Consider the following 17,639-nt stretch of genomic DNA (forward strand, 5'->3'; position numbering starts at 1 on the left):
TTAAATGGATGCAACTATGTGTGGATGGCCTGGCCCGTAGGAGTTGGTTTCTTAAAGGTGTGCAACATATTTATTGTTGGTTGCAATGTTAGATTTTTTTTACCTTATTATATTGCTTGATTTGCATATTGATAGGTGTGTAAATTTTTGTTGCTAGGTAGACCTGATTTTTGCATTGCAAGACTTATATTTTCAACTAATACAATAGCAAAATACTGCGGATGCTGGAAATCTGAAATAACAACAGAAAATGTTGGAAGCACTCAGCAGGCCAGGCAGCATCCATGAAGAGAGAAACAGAGTTAACGTTTCAGGTCTGTGAACCTTTGTCAGAACTGGAAAAGGTTAGAGATGTAGCAGGTGCAGAGGCAGGGAAAGGGGGAGGGGAGGGGAGGAAGGAACTGAAGGAACAGTCTGTGCTCGGGTTGGAGGCAGGAGAGATTAAATGTTGCAAATGGGGATGGCAGAATCATCAACAGCCGCCTGAAAAATGGGGGCAGGGGTTACAGTCTGAAATTGTTGAACTCAATGTTGCGTCCAGAAGGCTGTAAAGTGCCTAATCAAATGCAGATTGCGCGACCGCTTTGCGGAACGTCTCCGTTCAGTCCGTAAGGGTGATCTCGAGCTTCCGGTCGCCTGTCACTTTAATTCTCCGCTCCACTCCCACTCTGACCCCTCCGTCCTCGGTCTCTTACACTGTTCCAATGAAGCTCAACGTAAGCTCGAGGAACAGCACCTCATCTTTCGATTAGGCACTTTACAACCTTCTGGGCTCAACATAGAGTTCAACAATTTCAGACTGTAACCCCTGCCCCCATTTTTCAGGCAGCTGTTGATGATTCTGCCATCCCCATTTGCAACATTTAATCTCTCCTGCCTCCAACCCGAGCACAGACTGTTCCTTCAGTTCCTTGCTCCCCTCCCCTCCCCCTTTCCCTGCCTCTGCACCAGCTTAAAACCAGTTACATCTCTAACCTTTTCCAGTTCTGATGAAGGGTCACAGACCTGAAACGTTAACTCTGTTTCTCTCTCCCCGGATGCTGCCTGGCATGCTGAGTGCTTCCAGCATTTTCTGTTGTTATTTTATATTTTCAACTGTTTGTTGCAACAGTGTTGCAAGCTGCTCTTTCACTTGCAAAAGCCAAAATGGTCAGCAGCATTGTTTAAAAGGAAAAGCATGTTCATCACATTCCTGTGGAAAGGAGGCCAAAGTTTGATGGGGCACAGCATTTTTTCCAGCTGGCAGGACTGTCAAAAGTGCAGAGCATTGTAGATGGCGGCCATGTACTGCACAGACTGTAACATTTGCATATTGATTTATCATTGGCCCGCAGGCATCTGTAAGGAATACCTATTGTATTCACATGATCACATGCTGAGTTGTCACTGGCCTGCAGGCATATGTAAGGACTGCTATTGTTTAGAAGACCCAGGGGTCCTGACTCCATCTTGTCCACACGGTGCTGTACTGATTGAGAAAGCTTACAGACCTGATGCTTCATTAAAATAGTTTAAACTAATACTCCATTGTCCTGCAATTTATTATTTTTGTACAAAGTGTGCAAAACAAGACACAGACCACTGTACCTCCTGAAGGTGAAGGTAAAGGTCACTGTTGTCCTCTGGGGAGGGGGCTCTGGAGAATAAAACAGGGCAATTTTCCTTATGCAGTAGCATGTCCACTTTTATGGCCACCAAACGAGGTTGAGTGCTGCGTTGCTCAGTCAATTGGCTACAGATTTTTTGTATTCCCCCATTAAACTATCTACCAGTGCAAGGCCAAAACGGTGCTGGGAATTTAGAATAATTATTCAAATACCCTTACTATGTAAAATAATGTTCCACCAGCTCAACACACGTTCTGCAAGCTTTGCGTTAGCAGCTAGCCATTCCCAGCATGGATTTTACCAGGACTGTGTAATCAGGGTCACTGTCGTTTAGTCTTCAGTACTGAACCAGATAGTGAAATGCTGAAACTGCAGCTTTGATTTAACAGTTTCAATTTTAATTAAACCGCTGGCTCAGTTGGTGCTGCCTGGCCTCCAAAGCATCTAGTTTGCCTAATTCATATTTTTTTTACAGGCGTGTGCTCTAGGTGAATCTTCCATCTGAATATATTAGTTAAGCATTATATTGAAAAACGTCACCTTGTACAGTGGCTCTTAATGAGCTATGTTGCTTTCTTTCACCACACAGACACTAAATTCTGTATCTTCTCAACTACAACCTGAAGACTGCAGCATAGCTCTTCTTCCCAGGAATCACGAGAAGAATCGCTACATGGACGCACTGCCACCAGACAGATGTCTGCCATTCTTAATTACCATAGACGGCGAAAGCAGCAACTACATCAATGCTGCTCTAATGGATGTACGTGTTTCATTTTAACTCTAGGCTTTTTAAAAAATAGCTGTGTATTTTATGGTCATTTTATTTTCAGTTTGATTCAATGTTGCAACATGTGTTATGCAACACTACAGAAAAGGTGCGAAGCAAGTTTAATTTCCCTCATTCCCACCAACCAATGAGATTGCAATTTCAGCTGCAACAATATAGGGTGGCAGAGAATGGAGACCAGGGAAGCGAGGCAATTGAAAATTGACGGGTGAGTTGTAGCAAGCCATGCTTGCGCACCTCCTAGCAGCCAGAACATGGAACGAAACCTTTGAGTAATTTCCTCAGCTGCTATCCATTCGTGTGTAGTTCAGGGAACCTGGGCTAAAAATGGATTGAGCTTGCTCTCAAATTAAAATAGACTTTTTTTTTTACTTTCCAGCTATAACTTTAACAAAATGGTTCTGCACAGCTTTTTTAAATTTAATCTTTTGTTCTTCATTTCTTTACAGAGCTACAGACAACCAGCTGCCTTTATAGTTACCCAGCATCCTTTGCCAAATACAGTCAAAGATTTCTGGAGATTGGTATATGACTATGGCTGCACTTCTATAGTAATGCTGAACGAACTGGACCTTGTGCAGGTAGCTACAGTGATCTTGAAATTCTGAAAAATATGGGGTTGTTGAGATGTTTAACCAAGAATTTTAAAGCTCTTGTTCATTAAAACAGTTCTATAGTGTAATTTAGAAACCTTAGTGGCACAAATGAGCAGACTGGGGATGGTTGTTGATTGATTAATTCACTTTCCTGCTGAATAAAACACGTCCTATTTTAAGAAAAGTTAACTTTTTTATATAAACGAAATGCCCTATTGGTCAATACTTCACAATACCACCCTCAAACTAATTAGTGTGAAATAGGTGTGATTTTAAGTTCAGTTTCTGTTCATGTTTCTAGCATTTTCTTGTACTTGGTCAATCACTCAAAAGTGGTTTCTTTGTAGAGTTATGGACCTTTTAAATTTAATTATCATCTACCATTTTGATGGGGGAGAAGAATTCTTGCTTAATTTTCAATAAAATGTTCTTTTGAATACACCATCAAAAATCAATCTTCACTGAACCATCCCAGCATTAAGTGGATGTTCAAAATGCATCATTTATTTGCATGTTAATATCCAAAATGTGTTTTTAACTTTGATTTTTGGGGAAATATTAATTTTAAAACACCATTATTTTATCAACTGCACCTTATTTGTATATCTGTTTCCAGAGTAGGTGGACTCGTGGAGTTTGTGCTCATAATGAAACTTTCAACTTCAAAGCATGCATGCAAAAATGCTAACTTAGCATGAATCAGTTTATCCTCGAGGACTAATTTTACTTATTTTGGTGACTTTATATAATTGCTTTTGCAGCAATAGGCTTTAGTCACGTAGTAAGACTGATAACCCAGTTTATAGTAGAGCTTTGATTTGTTCTAAAATCAGACCATCTTATCCTACATTTAGTTTTAATCGATCAGCATTGGCATAAACCATACACCCCTCAGGAGTAGTCCCCATGCTGGTGATAATTTAGGTAAACTGGCAGCGAGGAAGTGGCCAGGATGTTTCCTTTCACACATACACTGGGCTCTGTTCGTTGCGAGTTATCAGATAGATCTTTGTCAAAAATGGAATAAATTGAGAACTCCATTCTGATTGATATGCTCTGTTTGAATCTCTGGCAACGGTGAATATCCAGCTCTGAACACTGAGGTCATTTTAAATTTCAGTGGGGGCAGAAAACTGACTATCAGATTGGCCGCCATTATACCCCCTGCCTGATGTTCCTTTCCATTGAAATCAGACGGCACATATAACAAGTAGCCGATCCAATACTGCCAGCTTTCTACCTTCAAGGTTGAAAATGACCACCACTAATTTATTCCTTTTAATCCTTTGTGTACTGAAAGTTTCTAATATGGAATAACATAATGTAGGACTAGAGTAATCTATAGAATCATTGAATATTTTTGTATTTGTCGAATAATCCCCAAACCTGATTTTGACACTTTTTACTACAACCACTATATGATGCTTTAATATATTACAATATAATGTTGTAATGCTTTTTTAAAATTCATTTTTGGGATGTGAGTGACGCTGGCAAGGCCACATTTATTGCTCAGCTTTAGTTGCCTTGAGAAGGTGATAATAGGCAGCCGCCTTGAACCATTGCAGCCTTTTTGGCGATGGTGCTCCCACAATGGTGCCAAGTATGAAATTCCAGAATTTTGATGAATTGGAGGTGAATGGTTTCCCTGTGATATTACTGCTCTTGTCGTTTTTGGAGGTAGATGTTGAGGTACTGTTGGTGAGTTGTTGCAATGCATCCTGCAGGTAGTATGTACTACAGTCACAGTGCACCTGTTGTGGAGGGGGTGCATAAAGTCCACTGACAGTGCCACCAAGCAACCAGACTGCTTTGTCCTGGATGGTGTCCAGTTTCACCCATCCAGGCAAGTGGTGAGTATTCCATTATACTCCTGGCTTGAGCTTAGTAGAAGGTGAAGATGATCTTGAAGGATCAGGTGGTGAGCCACCCATCACAGAGTACTCAGCCACTGCCATGCTCTTGTATCCATGGAGTTTATGTGACTTGTCCAGTTAAGCATCTGGTCGGTAGTGACCCGTCAGATGGTGATGGTAATGCCACGGCAGATCAGGGAAAGTTGTTTGGGCTTTTTCTTGTGTGTGATGTTTATTAGGTGTCATTTATATAGCGCGTTATCCAGCTCCTGCTGTCTGATGGTGTTGGTTGCTTCATCATCGGATGAGCTGTGAATGGCTTGTCTCTCCCTCCCTGTGAGAAAGTACGTGGCCTCCTCTTGGTAATTCTGCACAGCTGAGAGTTTGTTGAGTAATCGCACACACAAACCCATGCTGAAGTTGCATTATGTTTTATGCACCAATTGTATAAAAAGTGATTTTGCAGTTTTTATTTTAAAATTGAGTAAAGAATAAAGAGGGCCTCATAAAACCAACATGACTTGAAATGTTATTGGAGAATCCTTCCTCAATAGATATTTAAGTTGACCAGTAGTTGTACAGTCCCCAAGATCCATAGTTGCTTTTATCACTATTTTGATATGCTGCTTTGCTGCCCACATATGATCTGAAGTACAAATTTGTTTTTGCAAACTAGGGATGTCCACAATATTGGCCAGAAGAGGGGACACTTCGCTATGGGCCAATCCAAGTTGAATGCATTTCGTGTTCCATGGATTGTGATTTAGTAAGTCGGATCTTCAGGATATGCAACCTTACACGGGTAAGTGTTCTTGGAGCAGATTTTATTCTAGGAACCTTAGCTAAAATGAAATTGTCCTTGTACTGCTTTTTATTGTACAAATAGCTCCATTTATTTGAGCTTCTCATGTTCTCCCCTTCCCTTCCTTCATTTCAACCCATTTGAGTGAAGTGGGGCAGTATGTTTACTTGCACAGATAAACTTGTTACCTCAATAATTTGAAAATGTTCTCTTGGTTTTGAAGATTACCATAACAAACCTACCAAGATGCCCAAGAAGTTTACTTGAAGATAAGTGGGTGGAATGCAGGGAGCCTCAATTTCATGCTTATGCCTAGGGTTAAATAAATCCTTAATCAATGTTTGCATTTCACACCACCTTATTTTTGCTAATCTATGGAATGTCTGCTATTGGTAAATGGACAAGTTACAAATGATACAGTTTAGCCTCATTAAATTGAACAAAGCAGTCCATGTTTTTAGATTTGCTATTCTGTAAAGTGTCTGACAACTTCCAAACAACAATGTATTGCAGCAGAATTTGTACAGGTACTACGGGTATGATTTTAAAATGAACTTCACATTACTCTCGATGCAAAGCTATTTTGCCTTGGCAACCAAGAGTAGCATTATATCGAAGGAGAATTGTACCCATTTAAAAAAAAAAAAATTACGTTTGTGCATTTAGAATAAATTACAGTAGTAGAATGCACATTTTCAACCACCCACCCACCTAAGTGTCATTTTAGAAGAACAAAAGAACTAGGAGCAGGAGTAGGCCATATGGCCCTTCAAGCCTGCTGTGCTACGACCTCAACTCCACTCCATCCAGGACAAAGCAGCCCACTTGATTGGCACCCCATCCACCAAGGGTCAAAATCGTTTTGATCGACAGCAGGTTTCGATCACGCCGTCAACCCGCCTCCAAACAATTTATCAAGTGTCGGGTCCCCGATTTGCGCATGGACCCAACACCTAGCAGCGGGAAGTGGATTAAAGCCACTTACCTTCCTGTTAACAGGTACTTGCTGGCAGTTAACAGGCTCTTTTTCAATTTTGCCACTTCTGCCTCGGGGTTACTGACGTCTGGACACCACGCCAGGTAAGTGTGGCATGTTGTGAGTCTGCTGTCGTGTTTCTGCATTGATGACAGCTGCAGAAGTGGGGTGAAGGATCCAATGGTGCACTGGTGAGTTTCAGAGGTAAGGAAATGTTGGGAAAATAATTTTTAATGCTTTTGCACTTTGCTGTAGGTAAAAAGTTTTGAAATCAATATCTAGTCCCACCTCATTGGGAGAACCTCTCTCACTAGTGACAGATCGCTTCTGTAACCTCACCTGCAGGTGCCGTCTGTTCCAGCTGATGAAGGGAGTCACTGGAGAGCCTGGGTGCAAGAGCTCACCTTTGTACAGTGATTGTCAGTGTTTGCAGCACCTCAATGCTGTCAAACACTGAAAATGAGCTGTCAAAGAAAAATTGTGCGTGGTCCCTTTAAGAAAACCAAGTCAATCAATGTAAAATCACGTCCGTAAGCTGGATGTAGTTTGGATGTAGTTGGGAGCGGGACTGGAAGCCGTAAACCACCTGACCTGTTCCCAGCCCGCATCTATTTACAAAATCACGGCCTCAATGTTTTCAAGGGGAGACTGGATAGGCACGTGAGGGAAATAAACTTGCAGGGCTACGGGGATAGAGCGGGGGAATGGGACTGACTGGATTGCTCTACAGAGAGCCGGCAAGGACTCGATGGGCTGAATTGCCTCCTTCTGTGCCGTTATGACTCTGGGGGAAAAATTCGGTTGCTTTGCGCCTCCTGTTGAAAGGGCGCTAATTGGGTGCAAAGCAACTAGCGCCCGGGTGTGGCGATGTTTGCACCGCTCGCAAAATTGACCAGACATTTTGCGGCGGCGCTAAACACTACTGCCACGATCTCCTGCATTCTGAGAGAGAGCCACTTCTGGAGAGATTCAACGCTGTGTGAAGGAGTTTTGGGTACTGAGCAGCACTTTGCAGGTTCATTTTGATTTGACCCTCCTTGCATCAATTTAGAAGAGACTATGGGAGCTGCACTCTGAGCTCTTTCCCTGGGCCTCTGCATTATTCTTTCCAGCAGATTTGATGTACAGGTCTCTCCAGGCCAAGATTCAAGGCTGCAATGAGCAGGGTGTGGATGGAGAGCAAGATCGAACCACCCCTTTAAGAACTGGCTGGCGTCAGTGTGTCTGTGTTCCATTGCTGACTGACGTCACATGAGCTTCGCCAGCGCTCTGAGGTAGCGCCTCGCTCCTCAGCATTAGCGCCTTAAGAGAGGTGTGTAGTGCCTGATTTAACGCTCCAATCACCTCCAGGGGCGACAGAAGCCAAGTTTGCAGTCAGAGGCGATAATTAGTGCCAGGCACTAAACTTTGCGCCCGGCCAATAATTGCGCCCCAAACGGGGCGATAATCGAATTTCTCTCGCTATGACTCTTTTTGTATTCTCTTGTGAAAAGATATAGAACAATAAAATGTTACAATCTGATTCAAATGTACTTTCTAACATTTTTTCATTTTTTAAGAGTGTTAGGTGGGGGAGAACAGAAACATATGGTGTTAGAAACTATTTTAAAGCAGTATTATAGGGTAGGCACATTAATTCAATTCTATCACATAATACTGCTGTACAACCAGTTATTTTTGCAGTTGTACCCAGTCCATATGCCATGAAAATGCCTGATTACATGGAGTGTGCCATGAAGTGGATATCAAATATGTTACAGAAACATAAACTGCAGCACATCACATTTTACGCATTTGAACATTTTTGCAGTAATTGATTGTTTCTGATTACTCTTCCTCCCAACTCCCCTCCCCACTCCCCATTCTGTCGCAATTTCAGCCTTACTGCACCATTCTATGAAATGACTTACTGTTGCTATCCATTCCTGCTCTGGGGCCCCCAGGAAACAATTTTTTGAGCCCTTCCATTCAGCCTCCATTCACAGGCCCTGTTTGTTTCTGCTGCCAGCCCTTAGTGAAGGTGCACTGTTTTCAAGTGGTCTCACTTTCCATGAAATTCAATCCACACAATTAATTAATTAAATTACCTGCCCCTCAGTAAGTGCAATATAGCCAATTAATTTCATAATTTCTACGTGACTGGGCTGCATTTATTTCATAACTTTTGTTTAGATGAATCAAATCCACTGAATTCATTTAACTCACTGGAATCCATCAGATTAATTTCATAATTTGTTTCCCAGTGAATGTGATTCAGTTAATTAATTTTATCATTTGTGAGTGTGGAATCCAGTGAATTCATCAGTTAATGTAATCTAGTTAATTCATTTTATTATTTGTGATCGGCTGAGTGGAATCCAGTGAATTAATTTCATTGTGTAGCTAGCTCCAAGAAATCAAGCAATTTCACTTGTGTTTCAGTGAATTCTCCAGCAAATTAATGTAAGCATATGTTGTTGAACCAAAGGAATCCATAAAACCATAATGTGTATTACCCGCAATTTCAGTTTTGATTTTAGCCATGGATTTAGGCTGTGTTCTCTCTAATTTTTGTGAATGAATGTATTCAAATTGATTGTCACAATAGCATAAAAGAGCCTACACCAATCTGGGATAAACTAAAAATTAAAATAAGAATTAGCCTATACAAGATGGCAATGCAGGCAAATGCTATTGCAAGGCAGGGGGATTTGAAGGCTTTTTGGAGGTCCTGTAATTGTCTTTCAAACATAGTTGTTTTTTATTTATGTAGAAAGTGTCATCAGCAATATTTTTGTTATATAACCTGATATTTTAATTTGCTATGATGGATGTAAAATTGGGCTATAAAGCTTTTAATCAAATTTAAGAAAGTATAAACATAATTAACAATTTGGTTATTATCGAAATGCAAGTCTCCACTATGCTGCCCCTCATCCATTTTACAAAGTGTTCCATTGAAAAGAATAGTTAGGGGGAAGAAAGTGAATAAAAACAAACATGAGAAGTTGTACAGGAATAACAAAAAAGGTAAAAGTGAGAAAAAAAATACACACAACACAGAAGATTTGTTTTTAATTTAAAAAAAAAGTAACATCACGGATTTGAAAAATTGGTATAGCCGGAATAATTTTATGATGCTAAAAATGTTTTAAAGTAGAATGCGTAGAAAGCAGAAGAGTCCGACCCGAAATATTACTTTTACTCCATTGAAAAAGAGGGTGAATAAATTATTTTTGTATGAAAAGTGACAGTGTCGAAGGTGACCGTCTCAACGGAACGGAACGGAAAGACATGAGAAGGGAAACAAGTCATTGATTTATGTGAGCCATGGGGATGTATGATTCTTGACAGATAGAATTGCTCTTCATTGATTATGGAAGTCCTGGACCACAATTCTTCCACCATGGAATTTATACAAAAGCAAAATACTGCGGATGCTGAAATCTGAAATAAAAACAAAAAATGCTGGAAATACTCACCATGGGATTTATGTTTCACCCTTTGTCAAGATGGATATCACAGTGCACAGACCACTATGTGATTGCATTTTTCCAGGTGGAATTGCAGTTGCCAAAGCTTGAGGTTTCACTCAAGGATGATTTAACATTTTTTAAAAACTGGCTTGGAAACAATGCAGTCAATTTAAAAAGGGGAAAAAAAACTAGGATGCAGTACTTGGAACAAGGAGGCTGCATTTCAGATTGTTGTCATTATTTTGTTAGGTGACCTAATGCCCAAATGACAACACCACAAAGTAAAGAGGTGAAGATGGATTTAATAAATATGTATCATAAGATCCATGCAGTGACGGAGGCCTTTAAGTCATTTGAGTAATACTACATTCCTTTTTGGTATGCTGTCACTGATTACTTGATTGCAGTTTAAACCACAATTGTACAATTCAAGCATATGCATTGCATGGTGTGGTACTTAACCGTTCAAATGAGAGAAAGCCAAAGTTTGATTCACGCAGAGTTGGCTGATCTCAGCGGGGGAAGGGGGATTTGGGGCATAAATAGTGGCCTGGGGCAGAGATGTGTAAACATGATCTATGACCAGTGAAGACTCCCAGAACACTGCACATTTAGATGTCAGATGAAGGCAGGATCCAGATCAGCTGTGATGTCCTATAGCCAACACACGATGTCCACTCCATGCATGAAGTTTGGCCACTTGGGCAAGCTGTCAGAGGGCTATCATTTTCATGAATTTTTACTCGTATACGCCACTGTATTTAGGTGGGGAGTAAATTTTTATGACTGTAAATCAAATGTGGGCAACTGATATCTCTCGAGCCACATGTGGCTCTTCTGTGGCTGAAATGTAGTTCTTACTTTACTTGCTACCTGTTAATGCACTCAATTCCAGAATAAGATAGAAGATGGGGACTAATTTTAAGCTAACCCACCCAGCAGGAAAAAGATGGTTTTACACCCTGCCAGATTTCACTTTCCATTCAATGTTCCCGCTGGGTGGATTAGGTTAAAATTATCCCCATGCAAGTAGTCACAATAAAACAGGCAGGCCGCCTTCAGTTTGTGCTTGATCAACCAATCTATTTTGAATTGTAGCAATTGTAATATAAACATATTTCAATTGGAGACGTCACCATTTCCTTTAACACATCGCGCCAATTTTAATCTGGGTTTCCACTTATTATTTCTATTAGCTGTACAATCTTGATACAATATAAAGATCTCGGATGAAGAATCAAGTAAAATTGGCAGTGGTGGAAGTTTGTGCTTGTCTAATGAAGAACACCCAGCTGCAACTACAGTCCTACGATCATGTCTTCCTTCTGGATCGCAAACTATAGCTTCTGAGTAGATGGTCCATATCAAGTAGCAGTTTGAACTGGGACTAAGGGGTGAGGTGTTGCAGATGAGAAACGCTGCTACAATCATTACAATCCATTCACATTTAATGAGCAGGGTCATCTTTTGGATGGTGTTTGATATAGGTAATGTATTATATAATGTAATGTATTGAGTTATATTCAAGAGGACTACTAAGTTCTTCATGGATCATAAATTTCAAAAGAAATGTACTTTATTATAGACCTGGTGATTACAGCCTCTAAATATGATTAAACCGCTTAAGTTGACTCCTGTGAACTCATTATACTGGGCCTTCAATTGCCCTGTGGAGAGAATTTCTACTGTTCAAACACTGTTACTATCATGAGCATCATTGGAATCCAATTGACAGTTATACCCACACAACTCATTACTATACTGGAAGCCCTCAATCACCTAAAGAATTACTCAAGTCACTTAATAGGTCATATACAACAAGGGAATTGAGCACTTGTCGTTAGAAAGTAGAGTATGAGTAGACTCTTCCCTAAACTATCCAAAAGCCTATCAGTTGTTAGAATAAAGGAAGATTAAACTGAAGATTGTGTTTGGTTAAATTGCTGTCGTAAAACCACAAAAATGTCTAAAAAGGTGATTTGAAAGGCATAGGTGAAATTGGAGAGAGCCTCATATTCATACTAAATAAATCCTTAATCTGTGTTTGCACTTACAATTTTTCAGTTCTTTAGAAAAGCATCTCTTTGACATTGAGTATGTGATTTTAAGATTGTGTCTAGATACATTGGAAATGACCAAAAGGCATCACATTGGCAGTTCTGCCCAGTCCCACCTGACTGAAAATCACTTGTAAATGAGCTAGAAAATGTTAATTAAGTGCAAAGGAATATGAACTTGCTATCTGAGCGATCAAGTTTGTAAAATTCTCCAGGGTTGATGATGGCTCGGGAGCATTCATCAGTACATTGTTATGTCTGATTTAAAAAATCAATGGGGGTGATTTTAACCCTACTTGCCAAGCAGAAACTGGGTGGGTTGGCAATTAAAATCGCCTGGGCGACAGACCCGCCATTATCCCGCCATCTTCAATTTTAACCTGCTCTTATGAGTAGGCAGGAAAGACACCCGCCTGAAGCCGACGGGGTGGGGTGTGCTTCTTTAAATATGCAAATTGGGGTCTGATGATGTAATTGGGCCCCAATTGCAATTTTAACTCTTGCCTCTGTGGGAAAGCCGCAGTGGCTTTCCTGCCAGAGGTGAAGAGCGGGACCAGAAGACGCCCAAACAGGAAAATTTAACAGGCCCAAGGAAAGTTTAAGCCTCCCCTGTTCTGGGCTCCCCATGTCTTACATTCTTGCCAACAAGCTTCTCTTTGGTGCTGGCCGGTGGTGGTCTACCACTTGAGCTTTTACTCACACCCACCACCCATTTCGGATGGGCAGCTGACCTTGCAGATTAAGCCTGGAAGTTAAAATCACCCAGGCCTCATGTTGCCGAGGTCAGGCGTGTTGAGCGTTCGCCCGTCCCGCCCGAATTCTGCTCTGTTAAAATTTCTTCAAATGTATTTGTAAGTAGTGGTGAAAATGATCTCTTGCGAGGTGCAGTTGTTGTGAGGATCACTAGAACCCAGCACATTCCTCTGCAACATTTCAGAGATATGTTCCAAAGCTTAATCTTGCCAATGAATAAAACCCTGGAAGAAAGTTGAAGGAAAACTATTAAGATTGTATAGTAATATTCTTGTAACTTGTCAATAGTTTATTACATGAAGTACAATTTTTGGACTAAAAAAAAATAAAGCTAAATTTAGCTTGGATCAGCACTTTTTCTTTTCCTTGCAAGAAAACAGGGTCTCTTTTTTTTAAATCAAAGCATCCATTAGCCAAAGCAAGGTCTATTTTTCTGTTCCCAGATGTTGTAGATATAACAGTATGAAGTGAAGTTACTGTAACTACCAGTGAAAATTTAAAAAAAAACTATCTCCTGGCATCGTTTAGATATTAAGCTTAGGAAAATGCTAATCATCCCTTCCCCTCCTTGGAAATCTATATCTACAGGTTATAAATGGAATACAATGGTATGCAGAAAGATAGGTTAGTCAGCTTCAAAAGTTAAGATAACTTGTTTCTAATTGAGATGGTTGATCATAGGTCACAAGCTAACAATGGTATAAATTTAATATATGGGTGCCATTGAAAAATCCTGTTTTCTAAACGTAGTGTTTTACAGAGGGTATTCTGATTTGTTTCTCTTTTGAGAAGTTAAAGCCTGCACATTGTTCGTGTTGTAGCAAGAAACTACTGTTGTTTTATTACTTTTTTTTAAAGTTTGAAGTTGTTTACCCCTTTAATGTGTTGACTCCAATTATTCCAGATCATCTACAAGGATAGAAAACAGCGAGTTGTGGTAAATGGCTGTTTTTCAGACTGGAGGATGGTAGACAGTGGTGTTCCCCAAGGATCAGTGCTGGTGCCACTGCTTTTTTTGATATATATATAAATGACCTGGATATTGGAATACAGTAGAATTCCTAAATTTGCCGATGACCCCAAACTTGGGGGTGTGACAAACAGTGAGGATGATACCAATCGACTGCAACAGCACATAGAAAGGCTAGCAGAATGGGCAGACAAGTGGCAGATGGAATTTAATACAGAGAAGTGTGAGGTGATGCAATTTGGCAGAAGGAACAGGGAAAGGCAATATACACTTTGGCACAGTTTTAAAGAGTGTGAAGGGACAGTTGGACCTGGGAGTTACTGTGCATAGGTCCCTGAAGGTGGCAGGACATATTGAGAGAGTGGTTCGCAAAGCATATGGGATCTTAGGCTTCATAAATAGAGGTATTGAGTACAAAAGTAGAGAAGTTATGCTGAACCTTTATAAAGCGCTGGTTAGGCCACAACTGGAGTATTGCGTCCAGTTCTGGTCACCACATTTTAGGAAGGATGTGAAGGCCCTTGAGAGGGTGCAGAGGAGATTTACCAGAATGGTTCCGGGATTGGGGGATCTTAGTTACAGGGACAGGTTGGAGAAGCTGGATTTGTTTTCATTCGAACAAAGGAGGTTGAGGGGTGATTTGATAGAGGTGTACAAGATTATGAAGGGTTTGGATAGGCTAGATGAGGAAAGGCTATTTTCACTAGTTGATGGTACAAGGACTAGGGGACACAGATTTAAGGATTTGGGCAAGAGATACGGGGGGGACGTGAGGGAAAACTTTTTTACGCAGCGAGTGGTGATAACCTGGAACTCGCTGCCGACGGAAGTGGTGGAAGCGGAGACACTCAAATGTTTTCAAGGGGAGACTGGATAGGCACTTGAGGGAAATAAACTTGCAGGGCTACGGGGATAGAGCGGGGGAACGGGACTGACTGGATTGCTCTGCAGAGAGCCGGCATCGACTCGATGGGCTGAATGGCCTCCTTCTGTGCCATTATGACTCTATAATAATGTTCTGCATTTTCTTGAAACCCTGTCTCTAGAATTTCAGAAGAATATTGTTTGAAATTTAGCACGCTCTTTTGTTGCATTTACATGCTAAATGCTGAATTCAGCCTAAGATTCCACCACCACCATATTACCTTATTAGCATCAGAGACATGTGAAACTGTACCTGACCTGGAACTTGCCTTATTTTCCAAGTACTGTTACCACCATTGGGGTAATAAGTGTTAAAAAAAAAAGGAATAAAATAAACATGACAGGGTGGCCAGGGGGAGATCCTCTCATTTCCTTTACAGTTATATTACTTCCTACAATGCCCCCATCCTTCTCTTAAAAATGTATACAGCAGGTGTCTATACTTTTTAAAGAAATATATAAAGCAATATAGCCATGCACAGAATATATCAGTAATTAGAAATATAGGTTTAATAAAATTTTGGACAGGTTGTGCTTGTTACATCTTTTGAAAGGAATACAGTATTATAAAGCATCAGTTACATGATTGCATGCACAGCTACTGCCAGCTCAAATATAGAATAAAATCCCCATATAACACTGGAATAATCTAACTGATGGGTTCAAATTGATGTTAAGACAGCACCCAGGCTTTGCTGTTGTAGGCTATGTCATGATCAGAATCTCTTGATTAGATTATATTTTTATTACGCCCATAACCTATTATTTTGTTAAACTTGCAAACGCATGTGAGTCAGTTAACAATGTGATAATATCTGGTTTGAATATTTTTCTTGATGCATTTGTCAGATGGTCCTAGAAAGTAGTTCACACCCAACTTTGGCCGCAAACCCAATAGCAACCACATAGAAACATAGAAGATAGGAGCAGGAGTAGGCCATTCGGCCCTTCGAGCCTGCTCCGCCATTCAATGAGATCATGGCTGATCATCCAAATTCAGTACCCTGTCCCTGCCTTCTCCCCATATCCCTTGATCCCTTTAGCCTTAAGAAATATATCCAACTCTTTTTTGAATATATTTAATGAACTGGCCTCCACCGCCCTCTGTGGCAGAGAATTCCACAGGTTCACCACTCTCTGGGTGAAGAAATTCCTCCTCATTTCTGTCCTAAATGGCTTACCCCTTATCCTTAGACTATGACCCCTGGTTCTGGACTCCCCGGCCATCATAAACATCCTTCCTGCATCTAGTCTGTCCAGGCCTGACAGAATTTTATAGGTTTCGATGAGATCCCCTCTCTTCTAAACTCCAGTGAGTATAATCCCAATCGACACAATCTCTCCTCATATGTCATTCCTGCCATCCCAGGTATCAGCCTGGTGAATCTTCGCTGCACTCCTTCCATGGCAAGAACGTCCTTCCTCAGGTAAGGCGACCAAAACTGCACACAATACTCAAGGTGCGGTCTCACCAAGGCCCTGTACAACTGTAGCAAGACATCCTTGTTCCTGTACTTGAACCCTCTTGCTACGAAGGCCAACATACCATTTGCCTTCTTAACCGCCTGCTGCACCTGCATGCTTACCTTCAACGACTGGTGCACAAGAACACCCAGGTCTCTCTGCACTTCCCCTTCTCCCAATCTATTGCCATTCAAATAATCTGCCTTCCTGTTTTTGCCACCAAAGTGGATAACCTCACATTTATCCACATTATAGTGCATTTGCCATGTTTCTGCCCAATCACCCAATCTGTCCAAATCGTACTGGAGTTTCACGACATCCTCCTCACAGCTTACCCTCCCACCCAGCTTTGTGTCGTCTGCACATTTGGAGATATTACATCCAATTCCCTCGTCCAGATCATTAATATATATTGTGAACAGCTGGGGTCCTAGGACCGATCCTTGCGGTACCCCACTAGTCACTGCCTGCCACTCGGAAAATGACCCGTTTATTCCAACTCTTTGCTTTCTGTCCGCCAACCAGTTCTCTATCCAAGTCAATACCTTGCCCCCAATCCCATGTGCCTTAATTTTGCATGCTAATCTCTTATGTGGGACCTTATCGAAAGCCTTCTGAAAGTCCAAATACACCACATCCACTGGTTCTCCCTTATCTATTTTACCAGTTACATCCTCAAAAAATTCCAGTCGATTAGTCAAGCATGATTTACCTTTTGTAAATCCATGTTGACTTTGTCCGATCCTGTCACTGCTTACTGTCACGTCAAAAGTGATGCGCAAGAAGACCACACATAATTGGTCGTCTTGCGCCATGGTGCCGTGACCCGTAGGCTGGGGGCGCCAGTCATACCCAAAGAGTTATGGCAGTGCACTAGTTATGAAAAAGACAACAAAGCGTCCAGTGGGGTGACCTACTGCAAGTCTGGAAAGTGGGGGGGGGGGGGGCTGCGATGGAGGGAAGGAGATCGAGAGAGGGGTGAGCAGTTATAATGTGGAGCCAGGAAGAACAAATTATTCAGGTAAGTTTTTTTTTTAATGGTTTGCTTACCGTTCTGCTGGTAGCCACCAGTGGTCCCTTTAAAGACCGCTGGTTTGGTTGCTTTTCTCCTGTGAAAACTGATTGCAGCATGCACAACCATTGCCGGTGCAGAATGAGTGCACGCACGCTGCACTCCATATTGGACCCATTGATGGGCAATCCAGTTTCTAGCCCGTGGTCACTAATTTCTGATTCCCCTTCTGACCACTCTCCTCATCTATTTTTTTTTATCTCGCTCATCTTTTATGCAAGATGTATTTGTAGTACAATGGATTAAATTGTCTTTAGATTTCAGCAAACCTGTGACCTAATTGCATCCAAATGCATACTTGAATGACATTCTGTTCT

At 41.2% G+C, this 17,639-nt stretch overlaps 1 protein-coding gene across 8 annotated transcripts in view; it reads left to right on the top strand.

The window, feature by feature from the left end:
- ptprk (protein tyrosine phosphatase receptor type K) overlaps positions 1 to 17,639 on the top strand; it is a 702,201-nt gene that overhangs the window by 679,031 nt on the left and 5,531 nt on the right. For all 8 annotated transcript variants that reach the window (XM_085997159.1, XM_085997160.1, XM_085997163.1 and 5 more), the window contains 3 exons: positions 2,197 to 2,370; positions 2,847 to 2,978; positions 5,526 to 5,651. In XM_085997159.1, the coding sequence (XP_085853285.1) occupies positions 2,197 to 2,370; positions 2,847 to 2,978; positions 5,526 to 5,651 (432 nt within the window). The remainder of the gene's footprint in view (positions 1 to 2,196; positions 2,371 to 2,846; positions 2,979 to 5,525; positions 5,652 to 17,639) is intronic.

The sequence above is a fragment of the Somniosus microcephalus genome, chromosome 9 (assembly GCF_052327205.1).
Source record: "Somniosus microcephalus isolate GS21.2 chromosome 9, FLI_Smic_1.0, whole genome shotgun sequence".
In the NCBI taxonomy this organism is placed as follows: domain Eukaryota; kingdom Metazoa; phylum Chordata; class Chondrichthyes; order Squaliformes; family Somniosidae; genus Somniosus; species Somniosus microcephalus.